The sequence below is a fragment of the Lissotriton vulgaris genome, chromosome 5 (assembly GCF_964263255.1).
Source record: "Lissotriton vulgaris chromosome 5, aLisVul1.2, whole genome shotgun sequence".
NCBI classification, from domain to species: Eukaryota; Metazoa; Chordata; class Amphibia; order Caudata; family Salamandridae; genus Lissotriton; species Lissotriton vulgaris.
The window spans coordinates 306173286-306198019 of record NC_141693.1 but is presented as its reverse complement, the minus strand read 5'-3'; the positions used below and the strand labels follow the sequence as shown (position 1 = coordinate 306198019).

The following is a 24734-nucleotide window of genomic DNA, read 5'->3' as shown; positions in this document are numbered from 1 at the left end:
TTTTTAGTAATTCTAATATGTAGCCACATGACACGTTCCGATGATAGTTATTACGGGTGCCAAATTATGTATTACTTGAGTTTTACCTATATTAAGTTTATAGCCCGAAAAACGCCCAAAAGTTGAAGTTTCTGCCTGAATAATATTGAGCGTCGCTGCGGGGTCTGATTTAAAAAAAATTGCAATATCATCCGCGTATGCTACCACCTTGAGTTGGTAATTATCATTGCTAAAAGGAATAATATCTCTATTTTGATTTAAGGTCGGAAAAAAAAGGCTCAATATAAAGAGCAAAAAGCAATGGGGATAATGGGCATCCCTGCCTTGTACCCCGTTGTATTAAGAATGTTTTAGAATACAAATTAGCATATACTAATTTTGCCTGTGGGTTAATATATAATGCCTTAATCCAGTTCATAAACCGGTCAGGTAAGCCATTCTTACGCTATATCAGCCACAACGCATCCCATACCACCCGGTTGAATGCTTTTTCGACATCTAAAAGAATAATCCACATATTGCTAGATGTTTTATTAGCAACATCAAAAGCGGTTATAGCTGTATTAACGTGAGCAGTAGTGGCTCTGCCAGTGATAAATCCATATTGATATTCTGAAACCAGCCCCGGCATATGCGGTGTCAGGCGATTCGCCAGTACTTTTGCAAATATTTTAGCGTCAGTATTTATGAGAGATATTGGGCGGTATGACCCACATTCCTCAGAATTCTTCCCTTTCTTAAGAAAGAAGACAATAATAGTCGTATCCCATGATTTAGGAACCTGCGTGCATTCAGCTATCTGATGTATAACTACTTGGAGCAATGGTAGAATTGAGGTCTTAAAGACCTTATAAAATTCTATCGATAAAGCCTTATCCCCGGCTGCCTTACCCGAAGGTAACGCTGATATAGCAGTCATAATTTCTTCCTCTGTTACATCAAGTTGAAGAAGGTCTTTAGTCTCTAATTCAAGAACCTGAGGACTCAGTGGTTGCAAATATTCTTCAGCCAACCCTAACTCAAAGTAATCAGATACAGTATATAGCTCTGAATAGAACTGATAAAATTGTTCTAGGTTCGAATTAGTCGAAGTATACCCCCGACCATCTCTGCCCTTAATTAAGTCTATCCGGGTTTTAGCTCGCTTCTCTGCTACCTGATAAGCCAATAGCCGCCCTACCTGATCTCCATATTCATATTGGTTCACTCTATTTTTATTGTAGGCAGCTGCAGCCTTCTCTTTAGATTGACGAGTCATGAGAGTCCTTATATCATTCAATGCAGAATATATAGCTTCTTTATTTAGTCCATCTGACATAATCTCTTGAGCATGGGATAGTTATAATTTTATTAAAGTATTACGAAGCTCCTTCGCCTGTCTTTGCGTGATTTTATCCGGATGATATATATATTGTTGCGTTGTCCCCTGTATGACAGCTTTCATCATATCCCATAAATTGAAAGGTGAAGCAGTATCCATATTATTTTGAAATTTTTTTTGGGGAGGCTGGCCTGGGCCTACCCTCATTCATCTGTTAATCGAGTCATAAGGGATTGTTGTTCTCATATTATTTATTGGGGCTGCAATTTTACCATCTTTTGACTAACTTTGTTTGGGCTTTGTATATCATACCTGGAAATTGTATTCTGCGGATTAAAATGATCAAAAGGAGGGTTCACAAGGAAAAGTAAGGGGCTGGACATGTTGGGACCCTGGATGCCTTTTTTGACAAGGGCTGAATCTGTCCTTGCCCATGAAATAGAGTTAACAGAGAGAAGGCTTTCCTTAGACTCACTTATTGCTCAAAAACGTTCCTCCCTTGGAGGAGCCTTAGCTACCGATTGTCCGATTTCTGGGCAAACCCTAAATGAGTCTAGCACCACTATAGTTACAATGCCGATTATAGCCTCAACATCTGATGTAACACCTGAGCACTCTAATGCTACTGAGGAGCAATTACCGTCTCTCCAGGCACAGACTTATTACACAGAGCAAAAGGGAGGTGGTCCGTTAAAGCAAAACACATTGAAAAGAGTTTGCACTGTGAAATCCACTGGCAAATCCACTGGGAATGAGGAACTGGACTCAGGACTCCCCTAACACTCAAGATCGACTAGAGCTACAAGGCATAATGACATTACTAACCAGCCAGATCTGGGGAATGACTTTGTTTCTGACTTTGATTTGCTGAAAAGAATTGAGACTATGATGACTGTACTTTTAAATCCTATAATGCATAGGCTAACCCAAATAGAGGGAAAGTTATCTTCTTTGGAGGCCGCCTATTCACTGATTCAGCTACCCCAAAATACTGTTGAGCTAATGGATGATGAGAGGCTTACTACCCAACCAGGTAGGATTCCATCTATGGTGCCCCTTGTGGCACCAGAGAAAACAGGAAGTCGCGATTACCGACAGGCGATAGGGGTTATCTTCCATCTTATCGGGTTCTGCTTCTGCTTGTGATTCAGCAAATAAGTTGAGAGTCACTACACATAATAATAATCATCATGCTCTGACCCAAACTACCATAGCAAAAATGGGCTCTAATAGGCCGCATGTCGAACCCAAAGGATCTAATGGGATTATGAATAGGGGTGGGTGTAATTTGCGTAGTCACGCTCCGCATAGCTCAGCGAAATGGTAAAAAATCCCAGCAAGCACGCAAAAGTTCTGCGAACACGCGAAATTGCTTGTTCCGTCTGTTCGCAATGCTTTTTTCCTGTTTGCAAACGCTGTTTGCATGCTCGGGGAGAAATATCTCGCGAACGCGCATTTTGAAAGCGTGAACAAACAAAAAATTCCGAGAAGGTGCCGAACGCAAAATTACCCAAATTCCGTGAGCGGAACGGAATTTACTACCCAGGCCTAATTACGAATACCCACCCTTGTGTTAAACCATCTACTACTCCTTCCCTCTTAGGAGCTATGGTTTCTTGTTTGGTAAGGGGGGCTTCTCAGCACTTAGCAGAATCTGCGAAACCTAAAGAAAGGTTAGATCTACCACCAGCAGCCTGTCCATATATTGTAATCCTAGTAGATGTCCCTGAATTAAAGACAAACCTAGCAGAATCTACGGAACAGTTAATACATAAGTCTCAGCATTGGTTATCCAACTTTATAGGTGAAAATTGTAATGTGCATGAACATATCATTATGGCTAGGAGCGTAACTTTACTACTCCTAAACTGAGAAAAATCCTAACTGTAAGACATTCGGTATTCACAGAAGGCATTTAGGAGTCCTAAAGTTAGGAGTCCTAACTTTACTACTCCTAAACTGAGAAAAGTCCTAACTTTAAGACTTTCTGTATTCACAGAAGGCATTTAGGAGGCCTAAAGTTAGGACTCCTAACTTCTGTGAATACCAAAATGGAAGTAAGTTCAGGACTTTGTCTTAAGTTAGTTCTGTGAATCGGGCCATATCACAGGAGATTGAAATGTTTAATACCTTTTTGAACCATGTTGATGAAGGTACCAAAAGTTAAAAAAATATACAGATGGAATTAACATGTCAGCATTGCAATGCCCCAAACTGTCTGCAATAGGATGACAAAGTTAACAAGAGGGGATAAGTATAGAACACAGGAAGACAAAAGTAAATACAATGAGAACTAACCTCAGTTTTTAAAGATTGCAGTTATTCCTGTTTACGGTCAAAATGAAAGATATTTCGAAGTTATATTCTGGAACTGTAGAGGGATATTTCATGTCAAGGACTGGTGATATGTTATGTTCATGCTGGAGATATGTACGGTGAGAGCAAATGGTACTTTATGATCACTATGGATAACAGCAGGACACTGGAGATAAATAGCACTAAATATAAAATATTTTGTGGTCTCCAAGTGGTACTTTAAGGTAATACTGGGAGCTATCATTTCAGAGATAATACTGGAGAAATTCAAGCTCACATTAGGCGAATTATTAAATTTGAGAGTCACATGTGTGGTACATAAACAGCAGTAAAATATGTGTTACTTTAAACCACACTCACAGAAATTGAGTCATGCTACCAGTCACTATGGGATTTAAAAAGACAGTATTTTACAGATGTACAATATATTTTAGAGTCACATTGGTGGACATTTTAGGCCCACACAATAATATATTGAGGTAACAAGAGTATATTTCAGGGGCTCACCAGATTAACTTTTAGGTCATAAACGGTGTATTTTAAGATCATATGGGGTGGGACATTGGAGTGAAGCAGGAGATCTCAGAGGCTCAACCTGCCCAACATTTTATGGTCACACAAGAAACGTAGGGGTCCATTAGGATGGCGGACGAATCGCCACCGCCATGCAGGCGGTGGCGATCCGTCCGCCATCCGGCACTGTCCGCCAGCAATTTACCCCCCCCGCCATATTACAATGGCGGGGGGGACCGCGGCGGACGGAAAGACCGTCCGCCGCTTTTCCACCGCGGTCGCAAGGCGACCGCGGCGGAAAAGGTCTAATATGGTGGCAGTGTCTATCAGACACCGCCAGACATATTAGGATGGGCTTCGGGTTATGCCTTTCCGTGGCGGCAATGCCGCCATGGAAAGGCATACGGTCTTTGCTTTGGGGGCCCGTTGCAGGACCCCAGGGTGAACGGGGTGTGGGGGGTGCACATGGGGGGTACCTATGGTACCCCCTAGCATTTTCAATGTACAACATGACCGGCACCGCGCGGTGCCTGTCATGTTGTGCATTGAAATGTACAACATGCATTTTTATCATTGCGGCGGGCGGTGCTGAGAGCACCGCCCGCCACAATGTTAAAAATGCTGGTTGCGCCTGCCACTGTGGCAGGTGCATCATAATAACTATGGCGGGACAGCCGCACACGTGGCGGATCGTCCCGTTTCCACTGGGATGGCGGAAGGACAAAGTCTGTCCGCCATCCTAATGGACCCCTATGTTGGGCATTACACAGGGTATTTTTAGGAAACTTGGAGGATATTCTGGAATCCCACTAGATGATATTTTATTATTGAGATCGAACAATATTTCCAAGTCAAATGATATAATATTTCACTGTCACTTTTGCCATTTTAGGATCAGGGGACATTATTTTAGAGTTACATTGGGTGCTACTTTTGAGTCAGAAAGATACATCAGAGACACACAGTAGATTTTACTATCAGACTGATATATACTTTAGGGTTACAGAATATACTGTGCCCTGTATCCTTTCTTATGGCTGGGATTCACTTCATTTGCCCACATTGCAGGTTTGGAAGCTGGGTAAGGATGCACTTGGTCTCAGGTGCCCACTCGGAGGATGTTGAATATGTGTTGAGAAGTATGCTGCTTGTGAGTTGGGTGCAGTCAGGCTTGGCCACGAGTGCTGCATGATCCTTGTGATTTACCATATTGATAGATCAAGTGATCTGTTTTGTAAAATAACGTGTGAGTAAAGTATGTGCAATGCACTCTCCCCTTTAAAATAATGTTATTTGAATGTATTTTGTATTTATAAAGTGTAATGTATCATTTACGTGTTTTGTCTCTTTGTGAAAGTTAAGCAAAATACTAAATGCAGGCATAGCCTTTATAACCCAAAGTGGTGTTTATCTTCACGACCACCACAACACTTAGTGTCACTGGGAATTGTCTTGGAGTTTAACTAAGTTTTATTCTCTTAGGCAGCTTATGAATTTCCCTAATGGAGGAAACGGTGGAGCTGAATGTGACGGAGAGAAGTGTTGCCTCATCAGTGCAGGGAGAAAAGAACATGCCTGACCAATGGAGTGATGAGAGCATTGAAGGTGAGGGCAAGTGCTCCGTGCCTGTCAGTTGACTCAAGACAGATGAGATGAGTAATAACACTGAGCATTAACAAATTCTTAGTCCGAACTATGCACTCAATTAATGCAATTTAAACACAGTCTATGACCTGAAATTCATTGGTTTTTTTTTTTAACGAAATATAAATAATGAAATGACCATAGTATCATTGGTGGGTGGGGAGAATAAAAATAAAATAAATTGACTTACCGGCCACTCCAGCTGAAGCTGCCGGTCGCCTCAGGGCTTATCTTGCGATGGAAAGCACAGGCTCCCCACCCAAACCAGACACCTCTCTCATACTATGAGAGCAGCTGTGGGATTGGCCTGAGTGGGCTGGTTTGACGCTTGCTCAGGCACAGGAAGTCTCTGCAGTTTCTCAACCCGGCTGTAAAATACAGCCGGGATGGAGAAACCGAAGTACGCATGTTTGTTTGTCCGGCCTATGACGGCAAGCCAAATAGACATGCCCGTTTACTGTACTTCCCCACCACTCCTCTTTTCTGCCATAGCCCGGCCCCACCCTAGGACTCTGCGGCTCAGAGTACAATTATAAATAAAATAATAATGTTATGTTAAAAAAATACTTCTAAAGCGCACATACACCATACGGTTTCATGGCGCTGGACTTTAAGGGACACTACTACTAAATGATTCAATCATACGCCTGGCGGAAAAGCCAGGTGTTGAGGAGTTTCCAGAAGTGAGAGTAAGATGTCAACAATATGATGTCCCGAGGGAGAGAGTTCCAAAACTGAGGGAGACCGCGAATTATAGTCCCTCCCAGTTTCTTGCGTTTAAAAGATGGAATAGCCAGAAGATTGAGATGGGAAGACCTGAGATCCCGAGAAGGGAGGTATCGTTGAACCCAAGAAGATACAAACAATGGGCATTTGCCATAAAGCGCTTTAAAGATGATACATCCCAGTTTAAATGCGCTACGTTCGTACACCGGGAGCCAGTGTATTCTTTTCATCAACGGGGTGATATGGTAGTAGATTAGTCTGGCTGCCTGGTTTTGCACCTGTAAAAGGGGGCACTTACAATCGATAACCTTTAAGTATTGCCCGGCGTTAGTCGCCTCTCATACCACTCGATAATTATCAAAAAAAGAGGCAGGCGCTGGAGACTGGAAGGCAGGAAAAAGAGGTTTATTCCGTCGGAGCAGAATACATCAGATCAGACAACAAGGTATCGTCTCGAGGTGCTCTAACCGCATCTCTGAGGCCTGGCCTCTTATACACAGGTTTATGGCTTTTATTGCAGTTTATTACATGTGGCACATTCTTGTAAATACTTTGATGTACGGAAAGACATCCTCGGAATCCCCGCTTCAGGCCCGTTCCCACACATATCTACAGTAGAAGTCCCCACCTCGACCTCAGTAGGTGATGACTATCGCGCAGCTGGACATTCCGCCGGTTCCCGGAATGTGTGCGGTCGATCGAATCTCATGGGGTGGAGGCATTGATTAATCTTAGCTCCTTTGAAGAGGGGTGAGTTTTTACAGTAGGAGTAATAAACTACAACCGCGGGGCTAGGTGATGGCCTGGGATCAGTTCGGACGAACGGGAACGAAGGAAGGGGGTCTTAAAGGATTCGTGGTGATGAAAGGGATGTAGGGAGGTGTTAGCCGGGTACGGGATGTGGTTCCGAGGAAGGGCTGCGCTGAAGGGGTGGTTTATGGCCCAAGCATGTGAGTGCAGGGGCTGTCAGTGCGCGGGGGATGCTTGCGAGGTCAGAGAGACGCGCTGGGGATCGGCAATGGGCAGAGAAGCCATGGTACTCAAAATGGCTGCTGCTTACGCACACATATGAGCCTGGAAAAGGGACAAGATGGCGCCGATAATGTTTACGCTGCAACCTAGATTTCAACACACCAGTTGTAGTCTTTTTGATCGGTATGCTGGCATACCAAAGTAAAGTGAATTGGCATAGTCAATATGAGAAATGACTGAGGCCGATACTACTTGGATTAGGGTTTCCATGGGAAGGAATCTGCTAATCTTCCTGATCTTGCTGATAATAACATCGTATTAATATCATTTTATTTATATGCTGGGGAGTAGGGTGACGCTCCTCCACCATTACAAGGGAGCTGCTACTGCCTCCTCTGTAAGTTTGGACTCTGGAGAGGTAGTGAAGTCGAACAGTCAAGGCTTCCTTTTGAAGGCTGGTGTGGGGCAGAACGTATAGTACGCGTAGCACTTTTATCACTCTCAATAAACATAATGTCTAAGTAGCATTATTCTTTTAAGTAAAACACATACATCTTTATTTATAGTAAGAAAACATGTTCAGTAACTTTAATAAATTCTTTGGCACAATAAGTGTTGTTATGCTTTTTCACTGATGAGTTCAATTACTGTAAATGCCAGCATACTATATTAGGTTTCGGAAATACATAGTTTTTGACTGCAAGGAATGACACAATTTGTGAATCGTAAATGTTAAAAAAAATTCAAAAGACCACAATGCTTAGCATTTTGTCACGCCTGAAAATACTTATGGCATTACATGCCACATGAATATGCACGGACTCCTTCATTGTATTCCTACTTGAATAATCGTTTGCCTTTCTTGCAGTATACTCTTTGTATGCTTTTTTTCTAAACACATTTCTAAACACATTTTATTAACTTCTAAGTATTATTTACATACAATTTGTATCAGAGCTCTTTCATCCAACAGTAACATTACAGTAGTTAACCCTTTATTATTTTCAGGAGAAAGTCACATAGGTGATTTACTTCATTTTACGCATGCTCATTACTTAGACCAGATGGTTAATCTTTCATGACTGGTCCATTTTTTTGTCTTAGTACCTCATGCCTGTTCATCCTCAGCAATAATCCATTAAACTCTTCAGCAGTTCCTTAAAGGATCACTCCTCAATTTTGTTTTACCCCTCCCCCAAACTTTTTTTTATGGCACCCATGCCTCATATATCACTTTTTCTGTGAGCATGCACATGTCCATATCCGTTTTCACCTTGTAGGTGCCACTTGTTTTCCCCAATATTTGCCAATTGCAGCCCGGGCAGCCATTAGTTCCCCTCTGTATCAGCCCTGGAGATTTTTTCTCCCTGTGCCCTGGTGATTTGATTCTTAATTTTGGTCCAGAAGGTGCCCAATAAGAGTTCCAGTTTGAATGCAATCTCTGAGCCGGCTGTCCTCTCCCGACCTCCCTAATTTCATTAGATGATCCCCGGTACAGTGTGTGCGATGCCAGCGCTTTAATTGGACAAGTCTAAAACCAGCCCTAATTGCCACTTCCTATGGATGTCTGCAGTCTTCAGCCCAGTCTTCCTCATCCAGCATGCTGTATCTCTCTCTCATTTAACTTTTAGTGTTGTGAGCTCTTCCTGGGTTTTACTAAGCAGGATTATGTATATTTGGGATAAGGCACGTCTGTGAAAGGGAGCAACAATAATTCTATATTGTTAGAAATGGAGATCTCTTGTTGGCAGAGGTAGGTACCTTTGTCCAAATAGGGACCCTTGCTTCTAGTCAGGGTAAGGGGGATACACACTTTAGATAACCCCTGCTCACCCCCTGGGTAGCTTGGCACAAGCAGAGAGACTTATCCCAAAGGCAATGTGTAAAGTATTTGTACTCAAAACACACAGTAATATAGTGATAACACCACAAATGGGAACCTCACCTGTTTAGAAAAATAAAGTTTCTTTATCCAAACTCAACAAGACCAAAACGACAAAATCTAACATACATGTAATAAAATATGACTTTTAAAAGGTTTCAAGCAACTTGGTCCATAGAAAACTATGGATGTGTGATTCTACACAAAGTACCTGTAGATGCGTCAAAATTCACAAGGCCAAACAGCCGCAGAGAGGGGAAGCGTCAAGAAACAAAGAGATGCGTCAGGTCCTGAGTCCTTGGGCAGGCGATGCAACAGTTCTGCTGCACGCAAGAGAAGTGATGCATCAAATCCGGACTGTAGGGGGAAGTGATGTGTCGATCCAAGACAATTCTGGTCTGCTGGTGATTCATCGGGAAAACTTGCCGCACAGGGGAGATGAGTGGAAATCCAGGATGTTCTGGCGATCGATGCAGCAGCGGCAAGCGGCGCTGCATCGGTTTCTTCATCCACAATCCCACTATGCGGCGGTTCTTGCAGTTGGAGGCGTAGCTTTGTCTCTGCAGTGGCGCTGCGGTGGCACGTGGAAATTCTTCCCACACAGAAGCAAGAAGGGCTATGTGTCAATTTCTTCAGGTTCTTCCAGCTCCCAACAGCAGGAACAACCTCCAGAGGCCGAGAACTGGAATTGGCATCTCCTGGCAAGTCAGAACTCTCAGCAGCAGAGTTCACGAGAGCTGGGGGTGACGTCTATGTGCCCTTGAGACTTCAGAACAGGAGGCCAGCACACAGAGGCCCCTGGAGATTTTTCTTCAAGCAGGTTCACAACAAAGTTCCAGTCTTTGTCCTTTCCTTGGCAGAAACAGCAACTGCAGGCCAACCCCACACAGCACACAGCAAAGGGGCAGTACTCTTCCTCACAGCTCTTCTCCTTGGCAAAGGTTTGGATTGCGTCCATAAGTGATCTAAAGTTCTGGGGTTTAAGGTCTACTACTTATACCCCATTTTGTCTTTTTTCGCTTTGCGCAAGGGTCTCTGATCCCAATCCAAACGAGTTCTGTTCTCACTGGTGTACTATGAACACAGGGGGTGGAGACAGCATTGTGCAAAGTAGACAGGCCCTATTCAGGTGCAAGGAAAACTCCTCCTACTACTCTAAATGCAGCCAAGGTATATTCAGCTCAGCTCTGAGTCATACAGGAAGGACCAAGCACACTTGACTCCCCCTCCCCCTCCCCAGTGGCTATGTACAGTGAATGCACATCCCCAGTCCCTATCATTCCAAAACCAGACAGTCAATCCACAAACAGGAAGAGGCTAAGCATGGGCGGAAAATCCGTTTCGCTCGCGGATTTTGTGGATTTTCGGGAAATTCGCAATCCGCGAGATTCGCGAATCTCCCGCAAAATCCGCAAATCCGCGAGCAGCGGATTTTGCTCGCACTGCTCGCACTGTTCGCGTGAGTTCGCGGCTTCCCAGTACAACTTCGCGCCCCGCGAATAAGTGCTAAATTGCAGAAATACGATCTTAGCAAAACTGAAACTACTTACCAGGTTCAAAAGTTCAGGCTCATCATTAGTAGCCATTTCCTGTAGTGCTTCCTGAGGGGCCCCTCCAGAGTTCAGTTGCCAGTTGCAACTATTATGTGACCCTGCTCTGAACCTCAGAATAGTTACACATATGCCACAAAGGTCCTGAATTACAGCTAAGGGAGACAAGCAGGAGCCAGGCTGGAAGTTAAAATCCATTAATCAGCCCCTAATTCATTATTGTCAGTTGGGGCAGGGCAGGTGTTGTAACTAATTTTGCAACAATGAAAGCACTTAGCAAGTGCAAAAGATCACTAATCAGGGCGCACTAAGGAAGCAGGTGCCAGCTAAAAAAATATTCTGTGACACATTAATCAGCCCCAAATTAATTCAGGTCACTTGAGGCAGGGAAGGTGTGCTTTGCTTTGCCGAAAATAATGTACACTGGACAACCAGAGGGTGTGGTGATGAAACAGAGGGTGGCATGGGTGGGCCAGAGGGTGGCATGAGTAGTCAGAGAGTGGCAGTGGTGACAGAGAGTGGCAGTGATGAAGAAGAGTGTCCCAAACAGGCTGGACACGTAGAAACAACAAGTTCGCAAAACTTGCGACCCGACAGGTAAGTTCGCAAATTGCGAAATTGTAAAAACCCTCGCGAACTGGCAGAAACACGGGCGAACACAAAAAAAAAAACATCCGCAAATTCGCGGATTTTGCGGATTGCGAGTTCGCAAATCCGCAAAATTCGCGAACGCGAGATTCGCAAAATTCGCCCATGCTTAGAAGAGGCACACAGAATGGTTAAACAAGAAAATGTCTACTTTCTAAAAGTGCATTTCAAAAACACAATTTAAAAGCCTCTTTACTAAAAGATGCATTATTAAATTCTGAGTTCAGAGAGTCAAAACTTTATTTCTCTATCTTGTCCCAATGGGAAGTTTTGCTTGTAAGATGTTACAAAGTATTTCCCATTCAATCCTATGGGACAGATAGCCTTTCAATAGTGAAAAACTAAATTGGCAGTATTTCACTATCAGGACATGTCACACACACCAGTACGCGACCTACCTTTCACATACACTGCACCCTGCCCATGGGGGTACCTTGGGCCTACCATAGGGGTGTCTTACATGCAAGAAAACGGAAGGTTAGGCAAGTCCCACTGCAGTGTCTGTGTGCAGTTCAAAACTGCACACAGACACTGCAGTGGGAGGTCTAAGATACCCTTTCAGGGCTACTCATGTGGGTGGCACAATAAGTGCTGCAGGCCCACTAGAAGCATTTGATTTACATGCCCTGACACACTCAGAACATTTTACTAGGGACTTCGCAGTAAATCAAATATGTCAATCAGGGAGAACCAATTGTAATAACAATTTACTTGGGGAGCACTTGCACTTTGATACTGATCAGCAGTGGCAAAGTGCCCAAAGCATCTAAGCCAGCAAAAACGAAATCCAGCACAGCATGAAAAATACATAGGGTAAAGGCAAAAAGTCAGGGGAAACCGCGCCAAAGATGCCAAGTCTAACATATATACTATATTGAAGGGGGAATTCCTCCTGTGTTTCTGGTAGTAATGGAGTGTATTTCTAGAAAGGATTTCTAAGCAGTATATATTTATAATGTGACTGTTCACTAGTTCAAATTCCTATTGCAGGACTTGAAACTTCTTTAAGACATCTGCCTCACAAATATCTCCTCTTTTGAAAATATTTGTTATATCCTATTCTCTAATTGCCTCTGTCTTGCACATCTTTCAGTTATCCTGAGTCTCTCAGAGGGGTCTCCAACATAACCCAGGAATTCTATCTCATGTTCTGGTCACCTGTCTGCCAGATTGTCAGCCACCATTCTGATGCGTTAAAGCCAGTGTTGTGATATCCTTCTTTTACACTAGGCTCTCAGGTTGCCTCCAGAGCCTAGTGTATGGGTATTTGATTCAGTTACTGCTATTCCCCATTGTGCAGTCCTCTGCTCAGGGTTGTCATAGGAATTCTAGGAGTATCGATTTACGCCAATTGATATGGAACCTGGAGTATTCTCCATATCTACTTATAATTGTCAATATTATTGGAATGGATTGCTCTAGGTTCGCCAGTATAATAGGATTTCCTCTGCTTCTAATGAAATGAGGTCCACCGAATGGGGGGGGGGACCACCAAAGTCCCCTAATTAGGGCGTCACCCTTATGTACTTTGCCAGCAGTTCAAGTGATAGTACAAATAAAAGCAGAGAGTGGACATCTCTGCTGTGTGCCCCTCCCAAGTGGGAACAGCCCCAACATTGTTCCATTCACATTAAGCAGTGGTTTCAAGTATACCAGGGAGATTAGGACAGGTAATCTGGATGAAGCTCAAACGTCTTAACACCGCCAGAAGGACGAACCATTCCAGTGAATCAAATGCCTTTTTGGCATCTAGGGATACAATTGTCACTGGTTCGTGAATCCCTTTCACCCTTATCAGGCATCCAAATAGGTGTTTCAAATTATGTCATGCGGCCCTGTCTGGCATGCAGGTAGATTGGCCTGCTGGATCAGTTTGTTTTTGATCATATTTAAAGGATTAGCCTGGTCCTTTGTTATGATTTTAATCTCTATATTTAACAGGGATGTAGGCTTATTCATCCAAAGGTTTGCCTTTGCTTATGGATATCTGTTATTGATGTAATTCTCTGAAGAACTGCCCTTTTGTTTGGGCCTGGTACAGCATATCTTTAATCAGTTTCACCAATTTGCTAGGCGTTTAAAAATGTCTGTGGAGAAGCCCTCTAGGTCGGGGGTTTTCCCTCTCTTTCACTGCTTTATGGTGTCTATGATTTCTTCCTCTCCTATATCTTCATCTAATTTCAAACCTTGATCCTCTGACAGATTGTTAATTGGGAGGTCCCTCACGAAACCATGCAAGTAAACGTCTCTGCGAAGGTCTGGATTTGTATAACTTCTCTAAGTATCTTGCAAATGTATGCACAATCTCTCTTCACCTTGTTTCCCCTTCAATTTCACGTGGGGGGCCATTAGTGGCTCGCTTCCCTTTGAGATAGCCTGGCCAGAGGGATTCTGTCTTTTTTACCGACTTTAACTAATCTATATTGTGTACTACAGTAATGTGATATGTCTTCTTGTTCAACTAATATTCTATACACCACTCTCAGCAGCTGCATCGTTGTGTATCATGAGACTGGAGGTCTCGTATGTGTCTACGTTCTAAGTTCACCAAATGTTTTTCTGTGCCCCTAGCCCTTTCTTCTCTGCTTCAACTTTTCACTGTAAATTTGGAGATAGCTTTCCCTCCCAGCACAGTTTTGTAGGTCTCCAATCACTGCACCCCACCTGTACGGATTCTCTGTTGTCTTTAAAGTACTGCTCTAGGCTTTTCAGTATCTCTATATCTTTAAGCTCCCATTAGGGTCTAACTTTCATATATGTGTGAAAGTTGCCAAGTTGTCAATGGGGGCATGGTCAGTGATTCCCCACTTGCCAGGTATATTGTTTCATTATGCCTACCTTGATCCTGAAGGCTCCAAAAATTAGATTATCTCCAGTTGTATGAGCACTACTCAGGCCATGCCTAGAACCACTGCCAGTATGGCACCCAACACATGCCTGAGTGAAATATGGAACTATTGGAGGGTCACTGAACTGCTAGAGCAAGACTGTTCAGCCCACCTCTTCTTAACCACCCCTAGCCATACAAGTATACAACATTATTTTACATTCCAACGCCTCCTGTTGTTTTCTTGAGTAAATAATTAGGTATTCTATGACATCCCGAACTTTTTACCCAAACAATTTAATTCTTATTTTTAGTTGGGAATGACATTTCTGGGCGAGAAGGAAACGGCCTACTCTACTCCCACCAGTTTCACCAGCACACCAGTATTGCATGGATTTGGTCAAAGTTAAATTTTGTCAGTCTTTGCCATTTTCCCGAAAGATTCAAACTGTGAGTCATGCAAGAAAAACATTTATATATGTTCAGGTAGTCGCGATGGTAGAAGCTACATTCGCAAAACCCAGTTAACAGTCACGCCAGTTTGTATCACACCTTGCCCCCTGTTCTTCCCCAGCAGCTGGGGAAGAACTGGTAGGTGAGGTGTGACACACGTTGGAGTGAGTGTTTGCTGTCCCCTATCCCCTAAAAAAATACATATGATTCAAACAATTGAACTCAAATAAAACCTTTTTTGTGCCTGTACAACGTATATATCTAACTCTATAAAGCAGGCTCCAACCAGCAATATGAGTTGTTTGAGCCTGCTGAGCTCCTCGTTACCCAGGTATGTATTTTATTATGTTGTATTCTTTTGTTGTTTAATATACCATGAACCTGCTATATTCCATCTGGGTCAGCATGATTTGAGGCACTGTATTAGAGGCAAGTGGAGCCTTCAGTGCACTCACCGAAGGCAATGAAATGATCTCTTTGCTGCATTTGCATGTTACTTTCTCATGGTAACGTAAGGGTACCAGTAGCTGTTCAAAGCGCGGTGTGTACCAGCATGGCCTAGCACTATACGGAGTCTAGGGCCTCAGCACCCAATTTCAGGGTTTCACCTCAACCCGCAGTGTGAGGCACACTGTTATTATTTGTTTTTCTCTCATTTCTCGTTGGTGACAGTGTAATTTTTAGTCAGCTGTTGGTGAAGTTAATTTGGTGCCTGAGAGGTATCTCACATTGGGGGGGGGTACAAATAGTTTATGCACCTCTTTTGGTAGTAATATTCACTTTTTCACTTATGCGGAGGTGGTGCTGTGCTGATGCTGAGATGGTGCTGTGCTGAAGTTTAGGTGATGCTCTGCTGGTGCTAAGGTGGTGCAGCACTGGTGCTGAGGTGGTGCTGCACTAATGCCGAGTTGGTGCTGCACTGGAGGTGTTGCTCTGCTGATGCTGAGGTGGTGCTGTGCTGATGCTGAGGAGGTACTGAGTGTTACTGAGGTGGTGGTGTGCATGTGCAAGGTGGTGCTCAGGTTGCGCTGAGTGATGCTGAGGTGGTGCTCAGTTATGGTTTGGTGGTGCTCATGTGGTGCTGTGCTGGTGCTCGGGAGGTGCTGAGTGATGCAGAGTTGTTGCTGCGCTGGTGCTGAGGTGATTCTGCACTTGTGCTGAGATGGTGCTGTGCTAATGCTGACGTGCTGCTGTGTTGGTGGTGAGTTGCAGCTGAGGTGGTGTTGCACATGTGCTGAGGTGGTGCTGCGTTGATGCTGTGGTGGGGCTGCACTGGTGTTGAGTTGGTGCTGTGCTGGTGGTGGTGCACTGATGCAGCTCTGGCGTACGAGACTCACATGACCTGAATCAGATATGAAGCCCTATTTCCCTGAAGTGCCCACTGAGGAACACAAATGGAATGGATCAGACGATCCTTATGGCTATTTTGACCCCTTAGTAGAGTCCATGCCTGATGACACCTGGTATGTGGATTTGACTAAGGCCAGTGGCCTGGACATCCCAGCTGATGCTGGCCTCTCTCACCTTCCACAATGGCTGTGGAGGAAGGGGGCTTCTTTCGAGATGGTGGTCAGGAGGAGTGGCTGAGGTCCCAGAACTGCCATTGTCCACAGTTGAGGTCAAGACTAACGCCTTGACAGAGGTGCTTCAGCCCGGGGTATCTTCCTCAGAACCCTTACTATCCTTTAACAAAGCCCTCACAGATTTCCTGTTTGACGCCTTGGCCAAGTCCTGCACAGGCGCTCCTATGTACAGTACCATTGTTCACCACCATCGCCCAACTCCCTAGGACCCAGCCTTCCTCTCCCAGCACCCACCCCTGAGATCCTGGTTGTCCAGCCCCCAATCTTCTGGATAAATACCGGCGTGTTCCCTACGGCGTGTTCCATGAAGCGGGATACCTTCAGTAAGAGAATTTTTTGTTCCATCAGTTTAGCACTGAGGTCCCTGTCGTTTTTTTGGGCCATTATTCCCACGCAGTGTGGTATACAGTTGCGCAAGTGCTGCCTGTGGTCTTGGATGAGACCCAGACTATACTCTCCCAAACTATTGCTGACGCTAGAAATGGTGAAGTTCACAATAAAATGCAAATTGGATACAACCGGCTTACTGGGCAGAACCATTGCTTAAATTGTGGCACTTCGACGCCATGCCTGGCTGATAAATTCTGACTTTTCATGGGATGTTCAGTCCTGCCTTATGGACATGCCATTCGATGGGACTCTCCTCTTCGGTGACAAGGCAAATTTGGCTCAGGATGGAATAGTAGGGCTATTGCTAGGTTGTTGGGGCTCACTATGGGTTCACCACAGCCGCACACTGCTTTCTGCCCTTACCATGGCTACGGTAGTTGTGGTAATTTCACCCTACCACAATGGCCTGCAGGCATCACAGTCCTTTTGTCGCCATGGACGTGACTCCCACAGACCTTGTGGGAGCCAGAGCCAACGGTTGAACCAATCCATCCCATCCATGGCAACCACAACTCAGAAACCTCTTTAGTTAGCCCTCATTATACCATGGGCACTTGGTTGGTGACAGAATTCGGTACCACCTGCAGCAATGTCTGAAATTAACTTCAGTGAGGTTGACTATGAGACGGCTGGGTCTCATCGCCTCCTGCATCCTTTGCTAAAATATGTCAATTGGCATACACAGGCTCTGCAGTGCAATTTGGAGACCCAGTGGGCACAGCGTCAGCGGACTCTTTACGAACAGACATAGCTAGCCGGCGATGCCTAGCGCATCATGAATGGCGTCTCCATCCATGTCTGGTGCAAGGTCTCTTCAGAGATTGGGGAGAACCTTGGCCAGATCTATTTGCCACCACCAAGAGCATACAAGGTCAGCACTAATGCATGCTTGAGTTTCCAAGTGGCTCTTGCATTTTCTCTCGAGTGGAGCCCAGGACTCCTGTACTTCTTCCCACTGATATCACGCCTGTTCTGAGTTCTTAAAAAGTTCCAAGTCGGCAAGGCTCATGCTGTCTTAGTGACCCCGGACTGGGCAAGGGGAGTCTGGTATCATGAAATGCTGAGCATGAGCATCTGTCCTCCGATCAGACTGCAACTTCGGCAGGATCTTCTGTCATAGCAGCTGGGCAGGGTACTGCATCCGAGCCTGCCCACTTTCCACCTACATGCATGGATATTGCGTGGCATTGAGTGTTCAACCTTCCTCCTGAAGTGCATGATGTCATCTTGGCAGCCAGGCCTCTTATCTACGAAAATGATTTATGCTTGCCATGCATCAAATTTGTGGATTGGTGGTTATCCAAATCTGTAGATCCTTTGTCCGTGCCCTTGTCTGAAGTTCTGCTATTTCCTCTATCCCTAGCCAGACAAGGCTTTGATTTGGGCATAGTTATGGTGTATCTTTCCACCATTTCCGCCTTCCTGTAGTGCCGGACCAACCTTCCCTGTACAAGTCACGTGTTGTGACTCATTTCTTTAACCCGTTGACCCCTGTGCGAATTCCGCAGCGGTGCGGGCGTTTTAAACAGTGGGCGTGGTTTGGACGGCCCCTGTCCGTCCTCCTCACACGCCCACCATCGCATGAGAGGGCCGGAGGCCATCCGATGCACCGAAGGGGTTAAATGTGTACACTGCATGTTTCCTCCTAGGCCCTTCATTGTGCCCCAGTGGTGCCTGAATTTATTACTCAACTTCCTAATGTGCTCACCTTTTGAGCTGATGCACAGCTGCCCTCTAAGACTGCTGACCATCAAAACTGTCTTCCTTCTGGCAATCACATCTGCCAGGAGGGCTAGTGAATTGCAAGGGCTTTCCTTTTACACCCTATCACTTCCTTCTTCCCAGATAAGCTGAGTCTAGGAACCCAAGCATCATTTCTACCAAAGGTGACTATGGGGCAGATGTATCAAGCGTTTTTTTTTGTCGCAAATGCTGCGAATTGTAAATAGCAGCGTTTACGACAAAAAAAACAGGAAATGCGATGTTTTAAAGAAATCGCATTGCAAAATAAGAAATCGCAATATTTGCGATTTCTTAATTTGCATGAACTCGTATTCTGAGAATTATTTAGCGATTCCTTATTTTGAGTGTTTCAAATTTTGCAGAAATCGCAGCATAAGAAATCGCAAAAAGATGTATGAAAAATTTGCAATTAGCGAATTTCAAAAAATCGCAAATTAAGAAATCGCAGTTAACAACAACTACATGCAGGTGGTAACTAAAAAAAAACATAAAATGGCATCCACAATGCACTGATTTTTCTTCAAAATGGCTGGACTATACCTGATAGCCAGGAGGCTGCGTATTCAAGCTATTGCACAGAGGAGACAGAGACAGGAGAGAATTTTCAGATTACGCATCACGCTGTTCCAGCAGACTGAAGAGGACATATATGACAAATACAGACTTCATCCAAACACCATTTTGGATCTCATTGATGAATTGAAACCTTTTTTGGAGCATCCAACAGGCAGGACACAATCAATTCCAACCCATGTGCAGGTATTGTGCTCACTGCACCTTTTGGCGTCAGGGTCTTTTCAAAGCGTAGTTGCAGAGGCTGACGGGGTGTCACAAAGTGCCCTTTCACGCTTTTTTCAGGTCTTCCTGGATGCAATGCTGAACAGGCTCCAACATCACATCTACTTTTCAAACACCCAACAAGCAATACAAGAAACCAAGTTGAATTTACCTACCAGTTTATTATTAATCCTTAAGCTTGCCATATAGTCTTTGTAAATTGGCTCAATTAGTCTGGTTATCAGGGAGGGGAACCCCATTCTTTTTTAATACTTCAAGTAAGAATTCCCAGCAAACAAGCTCAAAGGATTTTTGTTGCATGAGCTAAAATAATGACTGCAAGAATTTATGTAGGAGAAAGTTAATCAGTTTCTCCTGTTCTAAAATGGTTGTTGGTTTATAAATGCCTCTGGAGTATATGCAGTTATTCGTTGTGTTAAAAGTTTGGTAAATATTTTGTAGTCCCTATTAAAAAATGTAATGGATCAGTACGTATTGGGATCTATAGGGCCCTTGGTGGGCGAGATTTGCGTAATCGCGTTACGCAAATCTCCGCGAACCGGTAAAAAATCTCCGCGAACACATAGAAATCCCGCGAACACGCGGAATTGCTTGTTCGCGATGCTTTTTCCCTGTTCGCAATTGCTGTTTGTGTGCTCGGGGAGAAATATCTCACGAACACGCATTTTGAGTACGCGAACAGGCCAAAAGTTTTTGCGAAATCACAGAACGCAGAATTTTGGGCAATTTTGCGTTCTCCGCAGAACGCGAAATTGCCCAAATTCCGCAAATTCCGCGAGCGGAAAGGAATTTGCCGCCCAGTCCTACTTTTTTTCCAAAGACAAATAAGTATGCCTGCATGAAACGAGTTAGGAATCTTCCCTTCAGGCAAAATATAGTTGAAAAACTGAGTGAGTGGTTTCTGAATTTATTTAAAAAAAAGTTTAAAACAATCTTCTGGATACCCATCCTGTCCTGTGATGTGCCATTTTGTAAATTATTTATGGTTGACTCTACTTCCTTCGGTGTAATTGGAGCTATTACTATTTGGCAAGCCTCATTAGTGTTGGGAAATGTAATTTCTGTAGGTATGTTTGAATTTTTGCTATTCGAGCAGTGGTGCTTGACTGCTAAATTGTTTTTTGTAGTCCAAGAAAAATCTGCATTTTGTCTTTCAAATGTTAAATGATTGAACTTTGTTTAGTGTTTCGGATCTTTATATTAGGATCTCGGGTTGAAGCTCTTCCTCTTCCTCATATAACTGTTGTCCCCTGCTGCCAAATTGGCTATTTCTTTTTCTAATAAATTATAGAACACATTTTTAGCATTTTCCTATTGGTGCAATTGTAATCTGGTATGTTGTAAATTTAAACATTTCTCAATCTCATTTAATCTAGCGTAGACAGCCTCGTTTATCAGTCTATTCTGCTTCTGGATTTGTGTGGCGAGTTCTCCTGATAGGGTGCCTTTAAAAACCACCCAGATGACCTCTTGTGTTGCTGGGTTTTTATTCTGCTCAAAATATTCCCCGATTCTATCTTGGATTAGGTTTATATTTTTGTTATTTGTGAAAAGCGTTTTGTCCATAAAACATCTGTTTGAGTTGCTAGTTGGCTGTGAAAGAACTATAGTTAGGCAAGCCCTGAGTGATTAGAAAGACAATTAGATATGTAGCTTACTTGTGTTGGTTTTAGTGAGGATGATGCCAGGATGTAATCTATTCTGGAGTCTGACAGGTTTGTATCAGGAATATAGGAATATTGTCTAGTGTTAACATTTTCCACTCACCGTGGACCTCATGGTGTTCATTGCTTTTGAAGTCCTGGATTGCTGCTGGGTTGCACCATGCCTGATTGTTTCTAAATCAATCAGCAATTATATAGGGCTGGGAAAAGGCGACCATGATGTGCCAAAGCTAATGCAGAGACATAGGATCACCCTCTACGGGCCCACAATATGATACTTTTATAAAGGACTTGTAAGAGAGTTTGATCAATAAAACTGTATATCACTCCATCTTACTCCATACCATTTTGTTCAGTTTGCCCAAAATGTTTTCAGCTATGAATCTACAGACCCCTCTAAGAGAAATAACCATATTTTGAGACAGGCCATTTACATTTAGATTCTAGATTTTTATTAAATATGTTTTTCTTGTAATAGAATAAATATGGGTTAGAATGTGTGAAGCCATGTTAATATTGCCCATATTTCTTTAGGGTTGTTGAGTCCATTCACGTTTGAAGAGAGAACTTCTCCATCAGCACTTGTTACTTTGAAATATGAGCTGTTCGACATCTTCCTCATTTCCTATATAGACAGTAGAAGCCATATTTTCTTTTTCCCACAATTTTTCCTTCCATCCCCCTTCCTTCCTCTCCCCTGCTCAATCCTACCGCTTGCCCTCTCTTTCCACCTCCCTGTATCTCTCGAGCTTTTGTGCCTATGCCCCGAAAGATCCTACCACATATACACAAGTGCACCAGTGGATGTCTGCCCAGGATTCACCAAACATCTCAATATTCTATCTTTCTCCTGTCCTCTTTTTGAATAAATTGCACCATATTTCTCTTTATATTCCTAAAAAGTATTTGTGCTGGTTAACTTCTCTTCATAGTAGGATCTTTCAGTTATCAAAGTATTCCTTTTGTTTTCTTAGTTCTTTAATTCTGTAATATAGATTTGTGCTTCTCTTACTTCGACAAATATTCAATAGTTTCTTCACCTTTAGGAAATTCGTTGGATTTTGGCAATTTGAAGAAACAATAATCTTATTTTGTCCCACCTTTATCTATGTGACCAAATGTTTTGTGAAGTTGCGTACATGGACTTTGATATCCCAAGCAGACCGAGAAATGTAAATATTAAAAATGTCAAGTATACTTAAAAATAAATATGGACAGTTTAATATGTCTTACCTGGGCAAATCTTCCACATATGCTTAGAGGATTAATTCCCACTCTAAAGAGCCATTGTTTTCTAAGGCTCTCAATGTTGACAGCTGTGTAGAATAGTTTTTTGATGTGGCATTTGTGGTTGGGTAACCTTTGCTACGTTTTGCATACATTTTGTAAATTTTTTACACAAATTGTAGTGTTAAGATAATGATGTGGCTAGTTAGTGATGTCTTGTAAATATTTTGGAGAGGCACGTGTTGGTCTGTTGAAGGTTATGGGTTGTTTGTCTTTAATCACCTGTGAATGAATTACAGGTTCATTTCATACCGGTTTAGTCTGATTAGAGATCTAGGGTGTAAAAACGCAAACTAGTCTGTTGCTGAGTGTTCCTTTTTAGACACATATATTTTATGAATCCGTTTTATTTTATTTTACAAAGGTTGGGTAATAGTCTTCTTTTAAACCCTCTGTAATTTTAAAACCTTTTGTTTGACCGATACTTTCTTGTAACAGAGATATTTCGTTTTTGAAAGACTGCTCAATATCTCCTACATCTACTTACTAGAGAGTGGGAGACGAAATTTGTAAATAAAGTTTTTAGATTTCTTTGGCATTTGGTTAATTCTCACTATAATTTTTCTTATAAAGAAAATGAGGCGCAGGTATATTATGTAATTTACTTAGCAGCACACTATTTGGTGATGTGGACTAACCAAGTTCCACAATTGACAACATAAACATTTCTGCATCGGGCACCATGTAACAAATGTTTTAAGCTTTTGCTAAAAGAGAAGAGTAAGATGATTGGTGAATATATTAAATGGTTCTGAGGCTACTTATAATTATTCGAGGGGGTCCTTTTTCTGATTGTTAAATGTATACATCTGCACACCCTTTGTGCTTTCCTGACCCAATTTATGATATTTCATTTTAACCAAAAGACTCAGAATATTTCAGGTAAGTAGTTCATGTACAGGATCTTTTGGTCTATTGCTCTTTTTGTCCTTCTTCAATTTCTGAACTCCCATTATACAACGTTGAAAAAAATCAGGTTTGAAGAGACATTGGTGTGTCGCAGCCCTTAGCAGAAGGCAGAGAGGTAGAGAACTATTCCCCATCAAAGTTAATTATTTTGTATTACCATTGGTTTTTAGTATTACCCATGCAACAAAGCATCAGCAGTAAAACATTCCTCACATTTCATACTAGTAAATTATTTATAATTACATAAACCATGTCACAAGTTAAAAATCAAGTCCGAAAATGTTTAATGATTGCCATTAAACTGAAATCAGATCATTAAAGGTAGCAACATGTTGTAGACACCTAGCTCATAATTAGTTTAAGCAACCTATTGTACATTGAGCATCATCTTACTTCTAGCACTACTGAAATAGTTATGTAGTGTGTGTTGTAAATGTTTATCATAGGAAAGAATCTCATATTATCAAAGTATATTCTCTTGTATGATAACTGTGCGGCAGAGATAATTTGTAGTCTTCATGTACAGGATACTAGTGTCTCAAATGTAATCTGATAACCCTTTTTTCTTCTCCTTCTTCTACAGAGAGCGTTGCAGAGGATTCTGATGTTGAGTTTACGGATGAGCATAATCTGGAGCCCGCTGATTCATTGTTATTGTCACATCAAAGTACGTATGACATCACTGTGTACAAATGACAGTGTTCTTAATTTTTGCAAAGCAATTCCTCATCTTGACTTTGCTTGCTGGGACAAAAAAAAATGGGATCAACATATGATATTGTATAGCCAGGAACTTGCTAAGCTAAATGACAGTTTTCATTGGGATACTCAGAAAATACATGAATACAAATACATTTATCTTTGAAGGAGCAGAGATTTCGGATCTCACATTCCTGGAATTAGATACTGAATGCAAATATAAAGCATGTTACAACTTAAATGTAGATGAAAAACTCATTCTTGCAAGCCATAAAATAACAACCATAGCATTAAGAGCTCCTAGGTCTTAAAAAATCAAAGATGTCAATAACTATTTCGATTGCAACACTAATTATCACGCAAATATCTGTTTCAAATATACTTCAGAAATGGCAACATTGTGTTTGAATCTTAAGATTACTTTTTTCTGAAACATTAAGAAGGTTCCTCCGTAAAATACTATATTTTCTTTTTTTTATTTGCTAACTTCTCTAAAAACCATCAGATTTAAATTCTTTATATATTTCTGGTCACCTACTATCACTTTTTTCACTTTTACTTGGCATCCGTGTATACATACTCCAGCCACACATGGGAAGATCTATCATGGATCATCAGCATCGATCTGTGTTTTCATCATATGGCAAAGATTTTCACCTCAATTGTGCCAGGCCAGGCCAGAATGATATCAAGGCTGTCCTGTTGTTAAGCCAGGGTCTGCCAGGACATTATCAAGGTTGGCCACAGTATGGCAAGAAACAAGCCATTCCTATAACAACGATTTTCAAAATGTTCCCAGGAATACCTAC

General features: G+C 42.6%; 1 protein-coding gene across 2 annotated transcripts in view; it reads left to right on the top strand.

Moving 5' to 3' along the window:
• The window catches only part of CFAP74 (cilia and flagella associated protein 74), a 1279283-nt gene that overhangs the window by 9379 nt on the left and 1245170 nt on the right, over window positions 1-24734 (top strand). The window contains exons 2-3 of one of the 2 annotated variants that reach the window (XM_086921531.1): window positions 5633-5755; window positions 23810-23893. In XM_086921531.1, the coding sequence (XP_086777657.1) occupies window positions 5653-5755; window positions 23810-23893 (187 nt within the window). In that variant the 5' untranslated portion in view covers window positions 5633-5652. The remainder of the gene's footprint in view (window positions 1-5632; window positions 5756-23809; window positions 23894-24734) is intronic. The other variant, XM_086921532.1, reaches the window with a different exon arrangement.